Raw genomic sequence first — 25,213 nt, forward strand, 5'->3', positions numbered from 1 at the left:
AGAAGGATGTGGGGGAACAAGTGCAGTTTCTGATAACAAACTCCATGCTTCTTCTCACCCCTCCTTCATTCTCAGAACCAGTCCTAAAGGTGCAAAACTTATTTCTGGCTGACAGACTAATGGGGATACAAGCATCAAAAAGTCACCTCAGGACACCAGCCATAAACCTAAGATTTTTTCTGAATTATGACCTTAAAATAAATCTAAAAAATCCCAGCATTTTTGCCATCTGCATCATAATACAAGAGCTGTGCCTTGGTGAGAGCTCACAGCATTTCCAGTGGTTCAAAATAATCTTTTCGTGCATTGCTGAATGCATCCTTGAAGATGGAGCAAAACTTCTTAATGTCGAAGAAAGATTGCTGTGACTTCCTAGTTGGGATCTTTAGGTGAAACCAGATTTGAACAAAGTCTCAGCCATTTCCCAGTTGTTTTGACCAAATCTTCTATATATGAAAGTGCTATGGTATTTGTATAAGCAGTGGATTTCTTTTGAAAATTCTTAAGAGGATGTTCTTGGGAAGGCACTTTGAATGTAAAAAATAATTGTCTTTCATTACAGTCTAATAATATAGAAATCAAGGCCATTGAAACATGGGAAAAAAACGCTGTGATCCATATATTAAATCAGGCCACAGCAACACGATATTGTTGTCCAATTGTGGCCTGCTCATTATTAGCTTCTAAACTATAGTAAAATTTGTCAAATAAGCTAGGTATTGAAATTTTACAACACTGTCCCCCCACAAAAAATCATGGCCTTTCAAATGAGTGGCAGTTTGATTGATGTTTTTGGTCAGCTGAAACTGTTGCTACTTTGTGAATAGCCCATAGCTCCTATTTTTTTTGCTGAGTATGTGAATTCCAATTTTGGAAAAGATGGTTTATTTGCCTTTTGATAAAAAGAAATTTCAGACAAAGAAAGATGTGAAATAGAATGGATATATAAATAATCTGTTATGAGAATGATGAAGGAAGCAGGAAGTTTGGCAGATTATCGTGAATAATCATGTAGTAATCAGGAGTTTTGCTGTGGTGTGGAAAAATATATATATAGTTGGTTTTTTTTTGTAAGCTTCCTAGCTAGAGAAGGAAGCTCCTCCTGTTGAATGAAAAGAAAGTCTACAATTTTAAATTTTTTTTTTCTTATTTTGAAGGAGTTAGTGTAAGAATTCACCATTTTTCCATTGGTAAAGCTGGAAGGAAAGAAGAAGGAAATTCAGATAGTAACTTCTTGGTAAATTCTTTTAAAACACAGTCCTGTTTTAAATTCTGACTCTTAGACTAGCTTTTCTCTTCTCTAACTAATGTGCAAGATTTGTGGTGTAAATGAAGGAAGCAAAAGAACAAGGAAGCGTTTTAAACAATGGTATCTATGTAAATGTGGTGACAGAAGGGTTTTCCTCCCTGTTCATGTATCAGAGTGAAAATAAGCATCTTGTATTGGATTCCTCTCCTGGCTTTGAAAGTACATCATTCCAGTCTTCTGCAAGGTATCAGATGGTATCAAAAGTATCAATAAACCATTTCTCGGAGGAAATTCTGAGGATGTCTTAGAAACAAATGACAGTTGCTGCTTAACTTAATATATCTCCTCCACCCCTCAAGAGGGTTTTTTGAATGAAAATCACCCATTTAATCTTCAGTTGTCTACAATAGATAAGGAAAATCATCCCCTTGAAAGTCCTACCTTTTCTCCACTGCTTCTAAAGAGAGTTTAGGTCTTAGACACCTTTCTGATACATTCAAACATCTGCTTTAGTGAAACAAAACACACGAGTTGTTTGAACCCTACAGGGAATGTACTTTCCTGCACACTCTTCAGAGCTCCTCATCCTAACATCAACACAGCCCATAGGGAAAGTCCAACGATCAGGTAAAGAACAAACATGGCCTTATTTGTGTCTAATACAGAAAAGGATGTACTATATAGATAGATAGAACCTAGCTGAAGGAGCATCAAATGCCAAGTCATCTCAGGGGCTTTTAAAATACAGACATACCCTGAGAATTATATATTGCCTCATATGTTGGTAAAGCATTTCACAGTTCGTCATAGGGAGAGGAAAAGCACTTCTGAGTGACCCTTTCTTGGGTTTCATCTGCTAGAGGCGAATATATAGGGAGCACATGAATGTTAGTGGTAAGCTGACTTTTGTGTAAGGTGGTGGTCATTCATTCCTAGGCCTGAATCTTCTGAGGACCTCAGGGTTAAATCATACCAAGTGGTCAGTTTTTCTTCTTACTGTGTACATGTGGCATGTACAGCTCTGTCTAGGAAGGAATCTACTGTCTTGTAAGTCAGGAACTTTATATGAGAAGATCTTTGCTTCTGTCACAAAACTGGGTAGGAATCACTAGTTCTTGAGAGCAGTACTTCTGGGAATTTTTGCTAAGTATGTGCAAATTGGCTACAGGGACAAGACTGGGCCAATGTTGCAAGAATCATGCTTATCAAATCTGATTATTTATTTAAGCCATATATTAAGTGCATCAGAAAAACATCTAAAGGTGTTCCAATCAGCATGATTTATGCCAAATATGCATCTGGTGCATTCTCCTGTTGTCTAGAGGAGCAGAAGCGAGAGCTATGGTTTCCTCCCCCTCTAAGCTGATTTAATGCTTTAGCATCTCCACTTTGTTTCCACTTGCCTCTTCTCATGGCCTTGTAAGGCTGCTTATTGGATCTGTGGACTAATGGTTTTCTGTGCCATCATTGCTATTTTTAGTTGAAATCTTTCAAGAGTTGGGTAAACTGGGTTAATTTTTTAAATTATTTCCTGGTTTTTCAGTGGTTCTTTAAATTTATTACCAGAATCAACAAGACTGCTCTGATTCAAACGTATTTCATTATCTGTGAATATTAAACATTCTTGGCATATGGTGCAAGTACTCAGATAACATATTTACATAACTTATTTGTCTACTGTTGAGTCTGACCTTGTCTGGAATTTCTTGTCAGTTCCCTTTTTTTCTCAGTGTGACATGTTAGATTAACCCTGTTTATCAATTATTTGTTCACTTAATAAAGGGTGAATCAGTATCTTTGAATCAGAATACTTGCATACATTTTTCCCCTAATACTAGGATGAATGTGCTACGGTTAGCAACAAAGACAGACAAACACATCTGTTATTTATTTTTCAAGTTTGAAAACTTGAACCATTGCTTAGTTATTAATACATAAATAAATCAGTTTAAAAAAACATACAGAAAAAATATGTAAAAACTCTCTGCCAGACCACAGCCAAACTCTTAGTCCTTTGGAGTCAGTATAGCCCAGGGATGATGAGAAAGGCATCCATTACAGAGTTGAACAATGCTAAAAATTTTGTGAAATGACTGGCCTATGTTCTGACCTTGACCATGTCTTCTGGAAGTAAAATTGCTGTTCCAAATATCTTGTGTCTCATGATGTTTTCCCTAAACTTGCCCACACACTTTTTCTGAGGCTGGATGTGGGTTTTGTTTTATCACATGCACTCACGTCTGGATTCCACCTTCCACCTTGCTTTGTATCAGCTTAGTTCTACGGACTTCCAGGCTGAGGGGAATTCCAGACTTACTGGAAGAGCTTGGAAACCTTAAGTTTTAATATCATAATGAATTCTTTTGCATTAGTGGAAATCTAGTGTTGCTAGTATTAGGAATGAGCTGAAGATATATATTTGCTCGCACATTTATTTTGTAAAATGTCAGTCAATAAATACAGGAATAGCCCTTGGCATCTTATATACATCAGTGCAACAGGGAGATTATACATAATGCTTTGTTGGAAGCAACAGCCAGTTTTCCTCCTGTTTTTCTGTCTCATTCTTCCAAGAGACTCCTATCACTTGCACATACTTTACCCCACATCAGCTGATAATATCCACTTGGTCCTCAACATTTGGTGCTTGGTCCTCAGCTGTCCTGTCCAGCCCATTTTGAAATTGTATTTCCTTCTCCCAGGCTGACACCATGTGCTGGATACAAGGCCCTGAAAAAATGGGAGGTCTTGCCTTTGATGCACGTTAATGGGTTGAGGATAAATCTAGAAGGGGCCACTGGCTTTCAGTTTACCTGTGAAGTTTATGTTACAGGTACTGTGGCCTAAACTCTTAAACTGTTTGCTAAAAGTTTGCTAAACTGCAGCAATTTCTGAAAGGCCCCGAAGGCTTGCTAGAAATTGCCATGTTCTGAGAGTAGCTACAGATGGGCAGAGATGATGCTGCAAGTACCCTGAAGGTGGGAAACAGAGATGATAGTAGAACAGGAATGTGCTGAGGCAGCAGCTATATTATTTCTCCTAGAAACTCCAACCACTCCCAGGTGACTTGGCTTCATGGGCAGCTCTTGGTTATTCTCTGTGTTTCCGGGAAAATGTGTGGTGTTTTTCCCCTTTGCACTAGTACTTCCTTCTTGGAGCTGCAAACCAGGCCCAAGTATTCTCATAAATCTCTACACCATGCAGTGAAAGTCAGAGATGATTATCCCTATGTATGCAATAAATTCAACATGCTATTCTCATACAGCCCTATTAAAAAACCTGCAGGCTTTTTAGGCTGTGATGTGTGTGGAGTGTACATGATATGTTTTACATCAGCTGTTACACTCTGAAATGTCCTCCTGCCACTTTTCTCAAGAGTGATGTAATCTTACACGATGAAAAACCACTTCTACTTTATGGGTTTGCCTCTGCTCAACCTATAAAGTAGCACGAAAAAAGTAATTCAGATTCAAATATTCAGAATACATTAAAGTCATCCTGCAGTAATTTCTTTCCTGTTGTAGATAGAGCATTTTAAATGCATGAAATAATGTGCATGCTTTCCTGGTGGTTGTATCTTTGCTCTGAGAAATTTAGTGGTTTGTGCTGACAACAAAAAGTTGACAGAGTAACCCATTGTACAGGTGGTCCTATTTAAATGTCTCTCAAGCATGTTCATAGGATTTTCACGGGGAGGGCAATTTACAGTAAATTAACAAAGCTAGAGACTAACTTATCTCTGAATGAGTGTGTGATCATTTATAGAATCATAACATGACAGAATGGTGTGGGTAGAGGCAGTATAAGGGATTTTCTGCTGTTCTGCATAATGACAGATTAATAATATTATTAGCCTTTGCAGAGTTATGGTGACATGTAGTGGCCTGTTCTGCAAGGTGCCATGACAAGTCTGTGTAGTAAAAATGTTCTGGCTTGTATCTTCTTACATTTATGCATGTTACATGAATATGCACACGTGTTGAATACAATAGGAGACTACACACATATATACACACACATATGCATATACATATACACGCACACACATACACATACACACACACACACACACACACACACACACACACACATATATATTCTGGAATGAGTAATGATTTTCAGTCCCTCAGATTTTGGATGGCCACTAAAAACTGTCTGAAAGATCATGATTTTCAAGCGCCACAGATGTCTAAGTGAGGCACCTGACAATAATGTGTTGTTATTGAGAAATGTTGAAGGCTATTCTGACATCCAGTGGTGTCCAAGAATGCACGTGATATCTGAGTACGGGCTGTGCTACTGCATTAATCACTCTGATATTCCGCAGTGAGAATATCAGAATAATATTTTTAACATTTCTTTACACTGGGGCTGAGCAGTTTGACAAAAGTTCCTTTGAAATTGAGGTAAAAACTAGAAAAAACATGATGTGTGTATTGATGTTAAGTATTTTTCAGCCTAAGACAAGACATTGCTAGAGAATGGGAACATCCCAACCATAGTAAAAAGAAATGACTGTCGGTAAAAACTTCTGTGGGAAGATTTTACTTTTGCTCTTGATGTTGGTTTGCCTCATGTGAAGGTTGAAGACATTCAAGACAGTGAAAGCATGCTTCATTCAAGTAATGAAAATGACAAATAAATAATATATATATCAAATCTGTGGGAAAAGATTTTATAAAATGTTTGGATTTTCATCAGACAACCAGCCCCTTACAAATTTTTCTGTTTAGAATTGGAATTCTGAAAATGTAATTTCTTTGCAAAAAATTTTTTAAAATTAGAAATGTTTTCCAGGAGTTGAAGGCTAGGATCAGTAATTAGTAATACTTCTGTGTTACAAAAATTTTACACTGTTACCACAAAAAAACTCATGATATGTGTGGTAGTCTAGACTGTATGTGATGACATAGACCACTGAATATAGAGAAGAAGAAAGAGTATAAAATAATTTAAGGTCTTTTAAGTTAGACTCTTTTTTTCCTGCAATGTAAAACTGTTCAGTGAAATCTGCTAGGTCAGCCATTAATTTGTGGCTGCAGCACATTCAGACCACAGGACCAGACTCAGAGCAGGTTAGAAAAATGTGTAATATGAGCATAGGTGCTGAAGATGCTATGCAGTTAGCCTGGTTTACCTTTTTTTTGGCCTGCTTTATGTGCTAACATGTACTTTGTCTACCTCTTCTGGGTACAGATTTTAGGTACACTTGCAATACAGATTTATCTGTAGGCACCAGACCAGTGCACCAGACTGCAAATTATTTTATTCAGGACTTAATAAGTAGTTTCTGGAAAACAGAATGAAACAACCTTCAGCAGAGACAGCTCCAACAAAGCTCCTTGGAAATCCCTTCTTGGAAGGCTGCAGGGCTACTTCTACTTGGTACCTCTCTTGGGAAAGGTTTTTATTTCCCGATCTGTAGTTGTAATGTAGGATTTAAGAGAGCCTGCCTTTTGTGCCTCTTGTTCCCTGCCCCAGTTTTTTGAGCAGTGCACATGTCTTTCAACATTCTATGCACCGCTCAAAAAAAGTCTCTTCTGCTGTTTCTGTAAGATGTTGGATACCAGATCCTGGGAAGACCACTCTGGTGGTAGTCTTTTTCTGTTTGTAGGCTTCTGAGAAATGGAGAAATGGAAATTTTCGAAAAGCTTTGGAATGCCAGGTACCCTGAAACTCCAAGTCTGATGAAGAGCCTGGCTGCCTTCCTACTGCATTTCAAAGACTTGTACAGTTCTTGCATCTATAAATCATAAACATTTGGCCAGAAATTTCCTTGTCTGTGTACCACAAGGTGGCAGGGATAGCACCATGTTTGAACAAGAAGAAAGTCTCAATGAGGCTCACAATACAAATCATTATTTGTATTTCAGAGATGCAGTTCAGTCTCAGCATAATGCAAACAGTTTTGTGCTAAGATTTTATTTAACTAGTTGTCTTTCTACAGATGAATATGTAATTGAAAACAAAGTTTACTGAAAAGTTGCCACAAGTTTTTTCTGGCTGGTTTGTAGAACACTTATGCATTTAAAAATTGAGAATAACACATGATGTGAAATAAAAGTGTCTAACAGTCATCCTAATAAACAAACCAAAACCCCTAGAAAATATCCCACCAAATCAACTGTGGCCAGTCCTTTCAAAAGGATGGATTTGTTTCTACCTTACCATGATCCATCCACTTAGAATTTTTTATTAATTTTTTTTCCCATTTTGTGGCTCTTTGGCTTCCAAGAGTGCCAAAAAAATGGATTTCTGATCAGTTGCCTTGCATCCTTTCCTGCCTGCCAGCTTATGCTGATTGATCACAGCAGGTACACAGATGAGTGTAATCTAATTTCTGCCTGGTTGAATTCCCCCAAATTCTGCTGGCCAAATAGCAGTGTCTGCCTTCTAGGAAGTAGCTGCTGACTTTTGCTGATGAAACAGGGTAAAGGTGACCTGATGGTCTGTTCCAGAGCCGTGCAGGTAACAGGAGGTGCTTAGTTCTTGCATGTTTCCCTCCTAAGATGGACTGTAACACTGAATTTATAATCCACCTCATACAGGATTGCTATGTTGGCAGAGAGGAAAAGGTATTTCCAAGTTCAGAGTTGATCCTATGGAGGTGCCTTTCTCTGTTTCAGCTGGTGTTTTAAAAATTATGCCAATCTTCAGTTTAAGAAAAGATAGTAACTTCAAGTAGAAAGGACCAAGTTTAAGTTGCTTCATGCTAAACAATTCCTTTTAGTCTTGTGAGACATTTCTGCTTTGGCTCGTTTTTACACTGTACTTTTACAAGATATAAATCAGGACTATTTAGGAAGTATGCCAAAAGTTTGTGTAGTATGAAAACTTGTACTGTCCTTCTTGTATCTCTTGCATAAATCTAATGACATCTGTAATTTAAACTTTCAGGAATAAATAACAAGTACTTAATAGATGTGAGAAATAGATACTCCCTTTCTATAATTTTAGAAAGGTTTGTTAAACCTTATCCAAAATACAATAGAAGACTGAATAGAGAAAAGGTTACAATGCTGGGAGCAAAGGATTTTCCCCACCATGTGCTCACCCACACAATGGAGCTTTCACCTTTTAACCCTTTAACCCCTCCCAAAGTTCTGTCCATCGACTCCTTCTTCACTGTCCAGTGGTGAAGTTTACTTCCTCAAATCCTGATTGGAGGTCAGGTGTTGCCATAGTGACAAGCTGACCCTCCCGGATGTCCCAACCTCACCTGTCCCTTGATAACAACGCAAGGGGGTAAAACATAACTATAAATTTATAAAACTTTTCTTAACCTACATACATGATATTTGTCTGTTAATTGTGAGAGTCAATCATCACAATACTCATCTATCACAATAGATCCTGACTTTTTAATTTAACGTAAGCCTTCTAGTTGATATGGATCAAATTTACCTGTGAAAGATCAAAGAAATAAAAGTCTGTGGGCTTTGTGAATCTCCTATCTAAAGTAAATAATGAAAACTCATTTCAGTTGATCTAAACAAATCAGTCTTTATCTTCAGTTGAGCCAAGGAGACTGTAAACTTTGGATATATTTGTTGGGAATGTAAGGACAGTTTATATTAAGTCACGTTGTGAATACATACTGCAAAGAACAGATTATGAAGAATCTGTGGGCCAGTGAAGCAGACAGGTGATCTATATCACTTTCAAAGAGACATACATATCACTTGTCTGGAAATAGGATTTAACATTTAGACAGACCTGCAACAGCTGTAACAGCTTTTTCTTTCCCTCTTTCAAGGATTTATGAATTTAGTAAGGTACAAGTTTTCAGTCTTTTATCATGTCATAGGATGTGAGGAGGTCAACAGCAGTATGTGCAAGAATGTCAGTTGGTGATTTGTGAGCAAATCTCCCTCTCTCACTTACAGGCTTTAAGTACAGTAGCAGGAAGAATTTGCTGATACTTTATTGTCATACTTTTTCTTAAATTTTGGTCATTTTTTTTCAGTAAATATTTGTTAGTTGCAAAAAGTGAGAAGGCTTTTCTTGAGCAATATTATCTTGACTGAAGCTCATTTTATCAGTTTGGTACTTTTCAAGTATTACTTGGCTCAGTCATCCACTTTCTTGGGCAAGTGAATAAGCTAATGACACAAAAAGGTGGTTTTGTACTATTTCTGCTAAAGGTAAAAGAACAGACAGTGCCTAGGCTTGTGCATTTACACAAAGATTTATCTTGTTAGTTCTGATATAAACAGGGATGCACCTGAGTTGGCCAAAACATCAAAAAAGGTTGTACAAAGGGTAACAGTATTGTTTTCATTTAAGACAATTTACGGGGTGAGGTCTCTGAAATAAGTTACTTCCCCTTAGTTTTAACTTCTCCCCTTTCCACTAATGAGGAAAGACAAATACGAAGAGATACAAGTGAAGAAAATAACGGTTTACTTAACAAAAACAGCAGTTATCAACAAATACATGATTTAAATGGTGAACTGCAAACAGTTCAACGCCCATGCACAAATGCGGAGGAGATCCCCCTTATTGTCCCAGGGAACACAGATAAAATGGTGGAGAATCCCCTCCCTGGGCCCCGTAGCCAAGAGAGGAAACAACACAGCAAACAAGCTTCCGTTGTTTCAAAACTCCCTGCCTCCCCTGCTCCGCCAAACGAATAACCAACAGAGACCAGGGACAAAAAAAATCTGGAAAAGCTATTTTTGTCCAAAAGCAGTCAATACTGCTGGGCTGCCTACTCCACACCACCCACCAAGAGCTCTCCCTAGCATGGTGCAGCTGCTGGCAGTGGCTGGAACTCGGGGATTGCCTCTGACCTCTGGCGTGCCGGCTGCAGGCAACAGCGGGCAAGTCCGTCCCCTCCCCGGCAAATGGCCTATGGCAGTGGCTGAAGGGATTTTGAAATGCTTGAGAGCCCAGAAAGAAGGGGAGAGAGCTTCATGTTTCTGTTTCCTGTTTTTAAAGGCACAAAGCACTGCCCCAAGTTTTGTGAACTGGGGTAAAACACAGAGATTCTGCTTCTGACTCCAAGTCTTAAAGAAACGATAAACAAACTTGTGCGGGTTACTGTAGAGGAAGGTTTTTGGGTCAGCCCTAGTGCTAAACTCTGCCTACTATTTCTGTAACTAGGACAACTATTGATTTAAAATGCTGTGTCATAACATATATTTTGCTGAGGTTTTTCTCCTCTGTCTCCAGACATGTAGAAGAGACACCTACACGTGAGCTAGGTTAGACATACTTGTATCCTGTCCAGTCAAAGCATTTCCAGTGCATGATTATCTGGCTTACTTCAGATACTTTCTTTAGGGTTATTTGACTCCCAAGGTGGTTATTTTTCTCTTTTGACTATTAATAGGAGTCCAGATTAGCTCAGATTGAGGTGTGTTTTTACAGACGGGCTAATTCAACTTTCTTTTGTAATTTCACTAATTCAGAATAATTATTGTGATTTATAATTGTGCATGCAGGTTGGTCAGGACAAAGGAAGCTGTTCTTTCCATAGAAGCCACAGCCCATGTGTTGTTCCTCAAGAAAATGAAAACATTTTCCACACAATATTTGCTTTTTTCACGAAGTCTGGCAGAAAAGTATTGGTAAGAAACAGTACTGCTTATGGCATCACTTGAACATACAGCGTATTTTACAAAACATTTTGCATGGTTTGGCATGACGATCTGAAGCAGATAGTTCGTGCTGGGGGGAAATGTAATGATTGTAATTGTCTGTTTTTTAAAAGTAAATAGGAGGTTTCAGGAAGTGCAGTGGAAAGGGATTTAGCTGATGTGGCAGCACACACTTGGTAACCAGAGCCTTTGGTCTCTCAAAGGCATGTGGGAGCAGTGGGTCACTGCACTGTACTTGATGCCTGACCCGCACAAAGAGCTGGTGTGCAGCAGCAGTCCTGTTCCTTTCAGTTTTGAATGCTTGCCTGGCTCAGCAGCTCTGTAGAGGACTGAATTTTACCTGGCTTCCTTTCATACAGGCATCTGTAGCCAGCTATCTTCAGGTCTTGAAAGTTGCTATTTCAGTGCAAGAGTGCTGTATTATAGCAGTTATATAAGTTAGTTTTCTGGTGTGTTTGCTGTTTATCATTTATCATTGAATTTTACAATTTTTCATTTATCATTTAATTTTTACCTCCTTTGCCTAACAACTTTTTCCATATTTCCTGTAGGACTGTGAAAGACCAGGCAAGTCTTGTTTAATTGTACACTGCAACATCAGCTCACTACCTAAAGCAGAGTCCTGTGATATAAATATCTACATGCTGCTGAATACCGAGATACTCAAGAAAGTACGTGGTCTCCTTGTAGGTTGTCTTCAATGCCAATTTAAGTGTGCTTAGGTGAACCAATGAACTCAAAACTTCCATTTCTTCCTCTTTACTAGTGTGTGAAAAATAATAATGTTATCAAAGAAAACAGATCTACTCATTAACAGCGTGTACAGAGGTGTTAATCTTAGTTCTTACCCATTACTCATTAGAATAGAAATAAATTTAGTTCAGGAATTTATACATTGAAAAAATGACAAACGAGACCCCTAATTGTGTGCATGATGTTTAGGCTAGAGATTGCTGAAAATCTCATTGATTTCTGTAAGTTTTCATTCTAAAAAAATGTAAGTGAATGTAAACTGTGACCAGCTATGTATTATCTTCCTGTGTAAAGAGACACATAGCAGTATTTTGTCATTTTTACTTCAAATTATTATTATTCAAAGAAGATGCATCATGACCACATTAATGCTGAGCTTAACATTTGTGGCAATAAACAAATGGTTGCCATTTAATTTCTTTCTTCTCTGAAGCTGCTGAATGAGACAGTAAATCTTTTAAATTTTTTGTGATTTACTGCATTTTGACCTATGTTCCTTTACTTTAAAAAATGCTAACTAATTCTGGCAAGATGCTATAAGTTATGAGGGAATAAGATAATTGAAGGAGAAAACTGATAACATAAACCTATTAAAATAAACCTGTCTTTCACAGTTGTTAGATTAAAAGCATCAGAGGGAGCCCTTATTAGAAAACAATTAATAGTCTTGAGGTTTTCCAATTGAAACCAATAAGTCTGTTAATGTTTGTTCATATTTGAAAACAGGAAGTACAGACATGGCCAGAAGTTTCACATATTTGTTACATACTTATAGAAATGCTGAAATATGCAAATAAGTAGTGTTTACATATTTACATAGTTTACATAGTTTACAACTGAGTGCATGCAAAATATGCTTCTTGGGATATAGCCAGGATTCATCCCATTGTTGGGTCCCTTCTAAGATTACTTTTAGCAACACTCCCTTAAAAGACATAGAGTGTTTACACATGTTTGAGTATCACCAGTGCATGCTGTTTTCTACTTATTACATTCTCTTCCCAAGGCAAACCACATACAAGTGAGTAATCTGTAAGGTGAAATGGCATCTTATTGAAATGTGCATGATAAAATGCACCGGGCATTTTATTGGAGAAATACGTATTAATGAGAGGAATTGTACAGTGAATAAGATAGTTGCCATGCACAGATTCAAGTAAGAAGTTCTCCCCCAGGATATATTATAGTTTATCCCAGTTTCTGTATATCATTTTTCTGTTCACTTGAAAAACAAAAAAAACAAAAACTGTGAACATTTTTCACAGTTAATATTGAGCCTGCCTGTGTCATTGGAAATTCTCTGTCTTGCTTTCATGGTAGATGTGGGAAATATTAACAAATCAAATACAAAATATGTGTTTAAAGTCTAACATACCTGATTTTGCTATAATCTGAAATAATGTGCTCAGGTATATCTTTTATGAGCATAAAGTATATTTTTTCAAAGCAGAGTTGTAACCAGGCTTGTACTTAACTCCAACCTAGCCTTCACTAAGCGTTGTCTGGGTGTATTTATTATACTGGCAATTGTTTGATGGTTTGTTGGGCTTTTTTTGATGGGGGTTTGGTGCTTTTGTTGTTGTTGTTGTTAAGTCCAGTTGATCCTCTTTTTTCTTCTCAGGACAGTTCATCAGTCATCCAGTTTGTCACAAGGGCAAGGCTGCAGGTGGACCATGACCTCAGAGTTGTGGAGGTGCCCAATGGGAACCCAGAAGAAAAACCAGTGAGTACACAAAGCTAAAGAGAAATGTTTCCTTAACCCAGTGGGCTAGAAATCATTGAGAGCTGTATACAAACTGGAATTTGTGCCTGGGCTAACCCACAAGAGTGCCTAGACTTTGTCTGACCAGACTAACAGTACTGTGAACTGTGTTTTTGTGGCTTGGCTCTCTGTGATAACCATGTCAACAGAGTGAATGTTGTTATGTCAAACCATAGTGTGATCTATGTTGTACTAGCTAAAATACCCTTGAGGTATTAATGCAAAAATTAGGTTTAGGTCTTGATTTACGGTTAATATTTGCTTTAATGTAATTCAAATTTCCCTTGAAAACCTAGAAGAGACTTGAAACCTCAGTAAGTCTTTTCACATGTGCCAGAATGAAATATTTAGAAGCGTTAATGATATTTTGGGAGCTGTGAAAATGCAAAAAGGTGTCTAAACTTTCAGAAATTAATTTAACTCTTTTTTCTTGTGCTAAGCTGGTAAAAATCAAGTATGAGCTGATACCATATATTGTGTTGATCTCCCTCTTCCTGAGGGAGTCTTCTACCTTTTTGGTGCCATTTGTCTTCCTTCCTTCTGTTATCCAAAAATCTGCCACTTCACTGCTACTGCTGTGTCTCAGTATCCATTCACCTGGCTGGCACCACCCCGTTCACAGTTCACAGCCTCTTGTCTTGGGCACCTACGAAGGGCTCAGTCTGCATTTCAATCAGCATCTCAATCTGCAGTTTGCAAACTCAGCTATTTGCACCAGAGGTATCCCTCAACAATCATGTCTGTAACTGTAGTCTTGAATTTCTATTTCATTAGACCTGTCAGAAAAAGGAGTTATTTTATATGACACAATCTTCTTTTTTTCCGTTCTGTTTTCTTTTCTTTGTCAGGTTTCTCTACCATTCTATCCAATAGGCTTGGAAGTTAAAATGAAAAACATAGCCATTGCCGTGAATGTGCCTTGTAAGTGGCCTGCAATCCTGAGTGTTAATACATCGCTTGGCCTCTTCTGAGTTCTGCAGCTTGCACAGAACTCATCTTGCAATTGTATGGCAAAATTTCATTAATGACTTTTGAGAAACAACACTCATTTTTAAATTTTCAAAGTTTTATTAAACCTTAACAAAAATAAAACAAAGTACTGAATAAGGAAAAATTTTACAGCTCTGAGAGTCTATGTGACCAGCCGCTATGCACTTGTTTACAAAATGAATGCTCTGCCTTTTATACTCTTGGCCCCTCCCAAAGTCTTGTCAGTCAACTCCTTCTCTGCCATCCATTGGTGGAGATCACTTTCTTACAACTTGATTGATGGTCAGGTGTTGCCATGCTGTGCCTCCTGGTAACAAGGTTGCCCTTCCCTAAATGCCCAGACTAGTGACATCAATATAAGGGAGAAGGGAAAGAAAATTATGGGGAGAACATATAAAAATAACATAACTATGTATATATAAAACTTCTCTAAACATACACATAATATTAATCTCTTAATTGTGAGAGCCAACCATTGCATTACCCATTTATAATATGACTGAAGTATCGCCTGACTGTGATACCCATGTCTCAATGGAAATGAAAGAACCCAGTATCTCTATGACAAATATTTTCAACTGTTAAAGGTTTTAGAATATCTAAGAATGATAGGCACACTGTAAAATGTGTCAGATTGCTATTTTTTAAAGTTCAAAATTTAGAATGCTTTTTTTCTAGAAATGCTGGCTCTGCTGTATTTCATTGTTATCTAATGCTTAGAGGAAAAAAAAGAAAATTAGGCAAAAAAAGAAATTGTCCTTTTCTATTCTCAGAAAGCCTTTCATCAGGCCTTGAGTCGCATTGTGAAGCTCACTGTGTATGTATTGGGAAGCTATCTTAAACTTCAAACAAGAGCTTGCTTCCAATTCCTGGGAAGACCTAGCTGTAAAAGAGCATGCTTGAAATGCTGTAGCCATGTAACATTAATCTGTAGTTTCAAGTATTTTCTCATATGAGTGCCAATTCTTCTCTACTTTATGGTATTTCCATATGCCAGCTTCAGTATTTCTGTATGTTTTGCACAGGGTCATGTTCAGGCACAAATTTAGGATATGGCTTGGCTCAAGGTATTAATTTTTCTGTGTTCTCTTCTTGTGAAATGCAGAAGGGAAGAGTAGTTGTTTCTTTCTCCAGTCTCTATTTCCAGCTAAACAGTTGCAAGCCACAACTATTTAGCTGGAAATAGAGACTGGAGAAAGAAAATGTCATCGTTCAACCTCCTCTTTTCCTTTTTAAAGATCATTTTTCACTCTTCATTGAACAGAGACTGCTGTACAGTATCCATTTGGATAGCAGCTCCTTTTGTATAGTTGTGCATGGACTTCCTATGAGACTGTTTATGACAGTGTTCCCTAACATTTGTTAGACACTTTATCATGCTAAGGTTGAAAAGGCTTTTTGCTTTCTAAGGCTAAATGTGGGCTTATTATAAGTCAATTTATTATCATTATTAACATCTAATTGGTTTCTAAGACCAGGTACCATTATTTCAATTGGCGCTATTACATTATAGTGTATAGTATGAGAGTGCAAATTCTCTGTAAAGACAAATTGAGACAGAAGACAAACAGAAAAGGAAGGCGGATATTTTTATGGTAGTATAAGAAATATCAGTGGACCACCCATATAAACACCAACTCTGTCAGAAACTTCAACAGTGAGTGTGAGTGAGTATCTCTAAGTTGGGTAGCAGGCTGTCTTTAAAATTAACCCATTATTTTAAAAAATATGCATTTGTGCAATTCTCAGAAATAATTTCTCTGGATTTGGATATGATTTTATGTGATTTTTAATTATGTATTTTTGGTTCTGGTTACAATAGGCTGCTCAAGCTCTTATATTAGACAAATCACATGAAGAAGGTGATCTGAGTTTGGATTTGGCTCTGTGATGACAGTGGTACTAGCATATTGTCTGAAACTGGTGTCATATTTTCAGGAGGCATACTTTATTTTCTTCATCATATGAGTTTCCATGAAGGTTTGGTTCTCTTCTTCTTGGTCTATGAGCAAAACCAACAATAAGCTCCAAGAGAACGCAGTAGTCAAATACCAGATTGAAGAGTCCACATTTTCTGCTCGCTGCTTGTGTGCAGGAAGAGGAGGAGTGCTCTTAGAGAGCAAAAGGACAGCCTTTGGAAGGAAGGAAAGATTAACTGGATTTTACTACAACAAAACTATCCAAATGCCTCTGAGTCTTCCTGTATTGAAAGTGAGGGAATGCAAAGCTGACTGCATGAAAAGGCAACCCCAGATAAAATGTATGCAGGTCCTGCAACACAGCAACCTGTAAAGTTTAAGGCTGCTGTCTGGTACTATCTGCTAAGTACAGGTATGCTCCATCAACCCTCTGAACCATTTGTGCCTTCTGGATAGAGTTCACTGTTCTTTTATTTCCAGTTCAGTCACTCTAGGTTTAATGCATATCCCAGGTAACCCAAAACGTTACTGTATCCCCTATCTATTTATGCTCAAAATTGTTACTGTCTCTTTAAGACCCCTGCACGAGAAAACAGAATGGGGAGGTGGTGCCCTGGGCTTTTTAAAAATTGGGACATTCGGGGGTCTCTTCCTCTCCCTGTTTGGCTTGCCTCTTGGCCTTTTCTTGTCTCTACTTGCAACAGTACCAAGTGGAGAATCAGCATTTTGCAATCAGAAACTGTTTCAGAGTGTTTCAGAGTTTACTGTTATTTTGCAACACCTGTGGACAGAACTAAGCCGGAGCTGGTCTGGTGCCAGTGTACCGCTCATCAGTGCTGAAAGTCTATTCTTCCTTTCCTCTTCTGTTGGAGTAGGGACCTCAGGCAGCAACACCAAAACTGGCATAGTCCAGCAGGTGTCAGGAGGTGGCAACAATTGGGAACACTGATCCCACACACCCTGACAATTTCTATCTGCCACTAGTACTGCTTCAAAAGCTCCTACCTTCATGGGAGGGTTTGCTGCCATTTTCCCTTTGTCTTTAGAACCATACACTCAGCTATGGCGGGCGGCATCTTAGGATGCGTCACTCTGCAGATTCACGTTTCTCTTTGTCTCTGGTGGGCATCTGTGAGAAATAGCAATTTTGTATCTAGTGATTGTTTACTGTTATTTTTTTGCCTGTTACTGTTTTGCTTGCTAGTAAACTGCTGTTTTTCACTTATATCTACTAGTGTTCGGTTTCTACTTATTGGTGGAAAGGGATTAACGCTAAGTGAAAGAACTCATTGTAGAGTGTTCCCTTTAAATTGTCTTAAACCAAGACAATGCATCACAGTCAAGTGGTTGTCCTCCATGGGTTTTTTTCTGCTCAGAAGTTAGGTATGTTTATGTTTCCAATGATAATATATTTTGGAGAAAAACAACAGCGAAAATAAAACTTACAAAAAGTCAGTTTATGGTTATGAAGACTTGGAAGCTGTCTTTATATGCATATTCTGTGCAAGGAGATTTAAATGTGTATTCATGAACCTAAGCTTTAGCTGTCTGCCTGCAGCATTGAGGACTCCTGACTTTGGCCTGTTCTCCATGTCTGTGTTGAAGCAGCTTGTGGTACTGGACAGTGTCCATGATGTTCCAGTTGTTTTTTTTTAATGCATGTGGGAATACATCTTCCACTGAGCAATCCACCAGCAACCTCTCATTTTTTAGAAATATTCAGCATTTTAAGGCATCAGATCTCCCCAGTTTACCTTTTTAATATCTTGCTGGAGCATTCTCCAGCAGCTTTGCAGCCTCCTTGCCAGCAAATTATTTGCTGCCATATTGTTTTTGTCATGTTAAGGTATTCATTTTATTTTATCTTTCCATTTGCTGCTATAATATTCATTTTATAGATTTTCTTGTCTTTATGCTGCAGTCTCTCAGGTAGAAACATACACTTGAGTAAAGGAATAGAATACACAATAACAATCAATTACAGTTAATTTCCCAGGGATAGAGACAAGCAGGTTGCAAGAAAACTTCAGGTTTGTATTTTTTAAGAAAATACTGCTTTTCTTAGTATATGTAAATAAATAAATATGTTCTGGTTTGAAAGCAAAACCAGTGAGAGACTCCAAGTCAGAAATACAATTTATTAGGAAAAGGGAAAAAAAAATCCGAAATGCATGCAATAATGCAAAAGAAAAAAAACTACTGATAGAGTCATAATACAACCTGACACCCTGCTAGTTAGGGTGGTGGTAGCAATCCAGATGAAATGGTCTTGTTGAAGTGGTGATCCTGTAGAAAAGATCTGGTAGCTCTTGTCCTCTGGAAACCAGTGGGTAAGGGCTGCTAGTTGTGTCCCAAAACCCAGGTTTTATCCAGGTGGGGATGCTTAGCTCCTCCCCCCTGGGCAGAGCATCTCACAATGGGCTAATATCGCTCTGAGTCATGGGGTGGGTCCTTGATTACCCATTAAACAGAAATGGCTCCCAGAGGGAGTTATCCCTGAGTCATGAGGCAAGACATTGATGGGCTCATTAACAGGAGACAAGGAAAAACGATGCCCCTCCTGGCTTCTTCAGCAGCTCTTGAAGATGGGGATAGAATACATCTTTATATTGTAACCTAGGAACAATGTAGAAGGGATGTATATGCATATATCTACAGACATAAAGGAGAATCGTGTCTTTACTGGTGAACTCCCCCCAAGCATAACAGTACTTGAATGGAAAAGTCAAACAGCAATGCAGTGTGGTTTGAAAAAACAAATAATCTAGGTGATAATACAGAAATAGAGTAGCACTTTTTTATAAGCACCATGCCTCCCATGGTGCTGTGGCTCATGAGGCAGGTGCCTAAAATTTATTTAATATATATGACCAAAAAGAAAATTTCTCAATTTGCATTTTAAATCAGCTTTTGCTGAAGTATGTTCTTTTCTTTCTGAGTACCAGTGCAGAGTCTGTTCCTCTTCCAAAAAGGGCTTTGACAGAGTATGAACTTTAATTACTTTCAAAAATTCCTACTCAGTTAACTTCTTGCTTACATGCTTTACTGAAATAAGGTGTTCTAAAACTTCTTAAAAACAAAAGTTCTGTTTCTTCATAATTTGTTAACCAAGAAATAGCTATTAGGATATAGCAAGTGTTGGCACAGGTAGAAGATGAACTGGTAGGTGCTCTTGTACATCTGTGTTTGGCATTGCAAAAATCAGTGGTTGGGTGGAAATCTCAGTTATTTTCCAGAAGGGCAGTTACACTGCGTAAAACCTGATTGAGGTGTGAGCTACATAAAACTAAATGGCAAGCTGCACTGCCTCCTGGGCTTCCCCACTTTCAAATCCTGCATGTACAGTGCAAAATGGAAAAGATAAATATGAAACTAAAAATCCTCATATGTCAAGACAGTGATGTTTTTCATGTTTTTTCCCTGGCATTTTATTGGAATCTGAAAACAAACATCTAATCCACTCTGTATTTTTTAACTGTTATATGTGCTTTCTGTGAACCACCTGCTGCCCCTACTGCACCCTTTGGGATATTTTGCCAACATCACGCTCGTTATCCTCAGCATCATCACCATACTCTTATCACTTCTGTCTTCTCTATAGGTCAGAGCTGTGGGAATTGTGCTGAGATGGAGGTTGCTTTGTGCTCCCAAACTGTTACCCACCCTGTAGAGGCTGTGCTGCTGGGATGGAAAGGACAGGGAATTCAAGGTTTGCCCAAGAACAGCTTTTAGAGACTGTGCAATGGCCAGTGGGTCCAGCAGCAGGTGGCAGATGGTGTACTTCTCTTTAGTACCAATTACCCTCTGCCTCCAACCTTCCCCCCAGGGATGGCTTGCTTCCCTGGCATCCTGTCACTGACTGTACTGTCTTCTTCCTGATACTCCAGATACACAATATACTCTGACTGCTTAGCCTGATTCAGTTTGGGTTTGGCTTGGGTTTTTTGTTGTCGGTACCTTCTTCACCAGAACTCATTGCAGTTGCTGTGTATTTATGCAGGCAGATTTTGAGGACTTGAGATGGCTAGGGACATTAACATGCACAACATCCGTGCTCCTTTCCAAACTACAGAGCATTGAATGGGGTTTTTTATGCATGTGTGTTGATTCCAGACTGCTAGAAGAAACCAGACAGATAAGAAGCTGCTGCTCTACCCTATTAGCTCAAGCTGTGACTGCAAAAGCTACAACCAGGGTCTTCTAGCCAGTGTGCTTCAGACCTGAAATGTGAAGCTCTCGCTATAGAGATAACATATTATTTCATCTCTGCAGCTTTTTCTGGTTCTCTCTTTTGGCAGGATGAAGTGCATATAGGTCTATTGTGCTGGAGGTTGTGATATGTTAACATTTGCTTGCTGAGTAGTGGAAAGAAGACACCAGAGACTACTTTAAAGGTCTCTTAAGTAAAGTTGGCAATACTTGAAATGTAAAGAGATTGGGTTTTTTAGAGGCAGAAAGGAAAATAAAATTAATGTCTTGTTATCTAAGAGGTAGTCATAAGACCTGTGTCTGTAAGATGGATGCTAACCTTAGCATCTGTGAAAATTGGACTGCCACATCAGATCATCTTTCCAAGCTGCTTAGAAATACAAGCGTCTTGGCTAAGGAAAGCAGGAACCTCCCTTGGAATGGAAAATATGACCCCCTTCCCTCCAAATTATTATAACTTTAAAATTAAAGGGCTTTCAGGCAAAGATACAAGATAAAGAATAACAGGTCTTTACTAAGGTGTGTATGCATAACAAGGCGAATATCAACAACAATGTTAACAACAACAAACGTGAACAAAAATCCCAGTAAATAGTCTCTTGCCTCTCTTTAAGCCATTTCCCCTTTGGTGCAGTTACGGTCACAGCCGGCAGGGGCGCTGTTGGCTCCCAGCCAGGCAGGGCAGGTGCGATGATTCCCCTGCAGCTGCAGGGGGCGCTGTGGCGCCGCCTCTCTCCACACGGTAATGGCGGACGCAGCCGGCAGAAAGGGATGGAAAGGGGGCTTCCATTGCAAACTCACTCAGCCGATCCCTCTGCCCCCTCTGGATAGCAAAAGGAGCTGTAGCAGGAACCTCAGAGTGGCAAGCTGGGAAGGCAGGGATGAGCAAAGTCCCGGGGTGGTAGATGAGATGTATCAGAAGCTCAACAGTTGTAGCTGGAACTGCAGGGCCTCCCTGCAGGGCAGGGGTGTGAGTTACAGTGTAGCAAATAAACCTCGGAGCAGTGGCAAAAAACAGTGGGGGCTGGGCAGTGGCCGCTGGACTCCTGAACAGGGCTCCTGAACATGGCCAGGAGAGGCTTCCTTGGTGGAGGAGGGGGTTTAGGGATCCTGGGGTTTCCCTTGAAGGACCTGAGTGGATGGTGAAAGTCCTTTTTCAGTGAGGTAGGATGTAAATAAGGTTCCCAGTTCAGCGGGAACTCATGAGCAGAGGCTGACCCCACAGCAGAAGAAGCAGGAGTGGGCTAGGCTCCAGTGGTGGCAGTGAATTCCCTCCAGCTCAACCGTCCTTCTCTGAAGCCGAGAGAGAGAGAGAGAGCTAGCAGCTGCCTCAGCCCTTTCTTTTCCCATCCAAATTCTTGCAGTATCTCTGCCCTTCCCAGAGAAACCTCTAGGTAAAAAGGGAGAGTAGCCAGCTGGACCCCTTCCCTGAGCTGTGGCCACTTTTCTCTCTCTTAAGTACCTGGTCATTATTGTCTCCTAGTAACATATATGGGGAAAAATTCTTTGAGAGAATCTTAAACCCCAGCAACAAGGAAGGCAGAAGATCTGTGTTTGATCCCTATTTGGTATTTCCCTTACACTGGGTGTGAGGGACAGTCTGCTGCTTAAGAGGCTCTATGTTCAGCAAAATATGTTTAAAAGTCTGACAAAGGCTTTGTGCTATTATCTAAAATGAAAAATTATTTTTTCTTGGTTGAAGAACTGGTCCATGTTTGAGAACTATTTTCAATATTGTTATTGAATAATAATACTAGTTATGGGAATATGTTTGGATAATGCTAAATATGTAGCGCTTAGTTCATGTCTATTTGCTATGTTTTCAAGTCTTGTTATCATGACACCAAAGCAAGACCACTCATGGTCATCTTTGAGAGGTCATGGTGATCAGGAGAGGTGCCTGAGAAATATCACCCTGGTCTTCAAAAACACCAAGGAGGATCCAGGGAACTACCAGCCAATCAGCGTAACTCAGTCTCTGGAAAGGGAAAGGTAATGCAGTGTCTCATTCTGGAGGCCATCTCTATCCACATGGAAGACAAGAAAGGGGTCAGGAGTAGTCAACATGGATTCACTAAAGGCAAACCATGATTGACCAACCATGGTCTTCTATGATGGTCTTCTATGATGAGACAGCTACCTGGATGGATGAGGGGAGAGCAGTGTGTATTGTCTACCTCTATTGCAACAAGGCTTTTGACACTGCTTCTCACAATAGTCTCATATGCAAAGTCAGAAAGTATGGACTGGATTAATGGCTAGTGAGGTGGATTGAGAACTGGTTGAACAGCAGATACCAGAGTATTATAGTGGCACAACATCTAGTTGGAGGCCTGTCACTAGTGGTGTCTGCCAAGGTTCAGTACTGGGCCCATGTTAGGTCATGTGTGTGGGGTGAGGGGAAAGGAGACAGAGGCACTCACCCCCGATGTTGGTGTGGCACAGAGGAAGTTTATTTCTCCAAGCCCTTCCTTATAAAGGGCATTTTGAAAGACCTGGTCTGTATGTTCTCGTTGGTCTGAGCTCCACACTCCCTCGGGATCTGGCCAGTGAAATGCTTGCAACTTCATAAGAGACCTGATTGGGAAGCTCACATATGCTTTTCGGTAATATCTCACCTTTCCTTTTTTAATAAAGTTCGTAACTTGTTTTCTGTTACCCATCTGCAAAGGCCCTTTGCAAACGGGACAACAGAAGACAGCATGGGCCAAATTTGCATGGAAACTGCAGCATTTATGTTCAGGATCTGTTGATGGAGAACTCAGGCCACAGGCACAATGCTTATATGTTACAACTTCTAAAAAACTAAAACCATTCAACCTTTAACTCATTTAACCCTTATAGAAAAACACAGCTATTAAAAACAACCTGTAACCCATTTATCTCTTGAAGAACCCAAAACCCAGAAAACAATCTGTAAATAGAAAAACAGTTTGTAAACAGGAAACTACTTCATAAACAATTCAAGTCCTTATATTGACTGTCCATGAGGTAGGTGGTCATTTGTGCTCCATTGTTCTGTTGAAGAGACATCAGAATTCTGCCCAATGTCCTTTACCTTGTATTTCATAGGAATATTGTAGTGTTACATGACTTATTATAAAACATAAGAACGTGACACCACTTAAAACTCAAAAAGGGGGGGTGTATCTTCATCCCAATCCTTCTTCCCTTTTTTATTTCTATAATAAGTAGAAATAGAAATAAAGCATGCAATTTTTAACAGCATTAATAAGGTAGAGGGTTGCTGCAAGGTCTCTTTTTCACTATGAGCGAACTTGGAGGGCTACTTCCGAACGAAGCCTCTATGCCTGTCTGAAAAGAAAAAGGTTTAGCTTTTTTGCACAGAATCTTTACTAGCCAGATTCATAGTTGATTAGGCCAATGACTTGGTTGGGAGAGGTTTCCTGAATTCTACATTTTAGAAACAAGTTTGTATTAATGTCCAGTACGAAATAAAACAAAAAGTTTTTAACATGAATATCTCAGTGGACATACCCTGGATCTTACCCATCCTCCTTGAAATATTGTGACAATAATTAGTAGGAGTATTTAAAAAATACATAACAATACACACACAATGCTTTCCTGATGCACAGCAGTAATAGTCTAACACAGAAAGATAACACTTTACTGATCATGGGCTTATTAACTTTAGCTTTAGCAATTGCAAACAAAATCAACAAATACTGTATTATGAACTCTTTGCCCTTTGCAAATGTTTTCAGGCTATTAGAATTTCTGGGAAATTAAAACCTTGATTTATTAAGGGGTAACGTGGTTGCAATGCTTTGTAGGGAAGGAAACTTAGTGTCTGTTTGTCTCTTTATCATCCATTTGCAAGCAGCTGCTGGCTTCTCACTTGGCTGGATGACAGTGGGTCTTGATTTCAGCTGCTGTGAGGCATTTAACCCGTGAGTCTGACTCCATCTCTTCAGGCAGACTCGACCCTCTCTGTCCCTCCGGTACCACACCCCTTCCTGTCTCCCTGCATTGCCTTTTTGCAAGCAGGACCTTTGCAAGGGTTTTTCCCAGGCTCTGCTTCTGAGTTCTGCAGCTCTTTGGAAGCAGGCTCGGTGGTAGGGCTGCTCCCCCTGGAGGTGCAGCCAGGCTCCACAGAGGCTTGGCTGTGTCCCTTAGAGGCTGGTTTAGGTGCGGGGCCCCACCCCGCCCTGCCCCACCCCACCCCATGATATTGGGTGGATGGGGAGTGCTGCTGGGTCAGTTGAGGAGGGTGTGGGATTGATCCCATTGACCACGTGGCACAGAGTAATGGTTGTTGAGTTTCTCCTGGTCCCAGAAGGGGTTGGAGCGGATGCCCCACAGTCTGGTCCCCCGGAGCAGGGCAGCGTGGTGTGCTTGCCAGGTCCCACAATATAAGGTCCTCAAGTGGCTGCAGAGTGATTACAACAGGTGTTTCAGAGCTGCCAGGGCTGTGTAGCCTGCTGAGATTATGATGGTCGCCATCTCTCCACATGGCTGGATTTTGCAATCCGTTCTGCCGACTCCCTGGATAATGCCAGCATCTGCCAGTATTGCCCCACTCCCCAGGGAAACAATCCCTCTTTTTTGAAAGAAGAAAATCAGTACCTTCATCATGGAGATTTCTGGTCCCAGCATCCAAGCTCCCATGGTCTTTGTTATAGGTAATAAATGATAAAGCTGAATTAATAATCAAAAAATAGGTTTTTATTTTGCGACCAAGATTCAGTCTCCAATAGCCACAATC

General features: G+C 39.5%; 1 protein-coding gene across 2 annotated transcripts in view; it reads left to right on the forward strand.

Annotated features, from left to right (window-relative positions):
• The window catches only part of ITGA9 (integrin subunit alpha 9), a 238,781-nt gene that overhangs the window by 178,177 nt on the left and 35,391 nt on the right, over nucleotides 1–25,213 (forward strand). For both annotated transcript variants that reach the window (XM_077179385.1, XM_054637200.2), the window contains exons 24-26: nucleotides 10,696–10,821; nucleotides 11,403–11,522; nucleotides 13,226–13,327. In XM_077179385.1, the coding sequence (XP_077035500.1) occupies nucleotides 10,696–10,821; nucleotides 11,403–11,522; nucleotides 13,226–13,327 (348 nt within the window). The remainder of the gene's footprint in view (nucleotides 1–10,695; nucleotides 10,822–11,402; nucleotides 11,523–13,225; nucleotides 13,328–25,213) is intronic.

This window comes from Agelaius phoeniceus, chromosome 1, assembly GCF_051311805.1.
Source record: "Agelaius phoeniceus isolate bAgePho1 chromosome 1, bAgePho1.hap1, whole genome shotgun sequence".
In the NCBI taxonomy this organism is placed as follows: Eukaryota; Metazoa; Chordata; class Aves; order Passeriformes; family Icteridae; genus Agelaius; species Agelaius phoeniceus.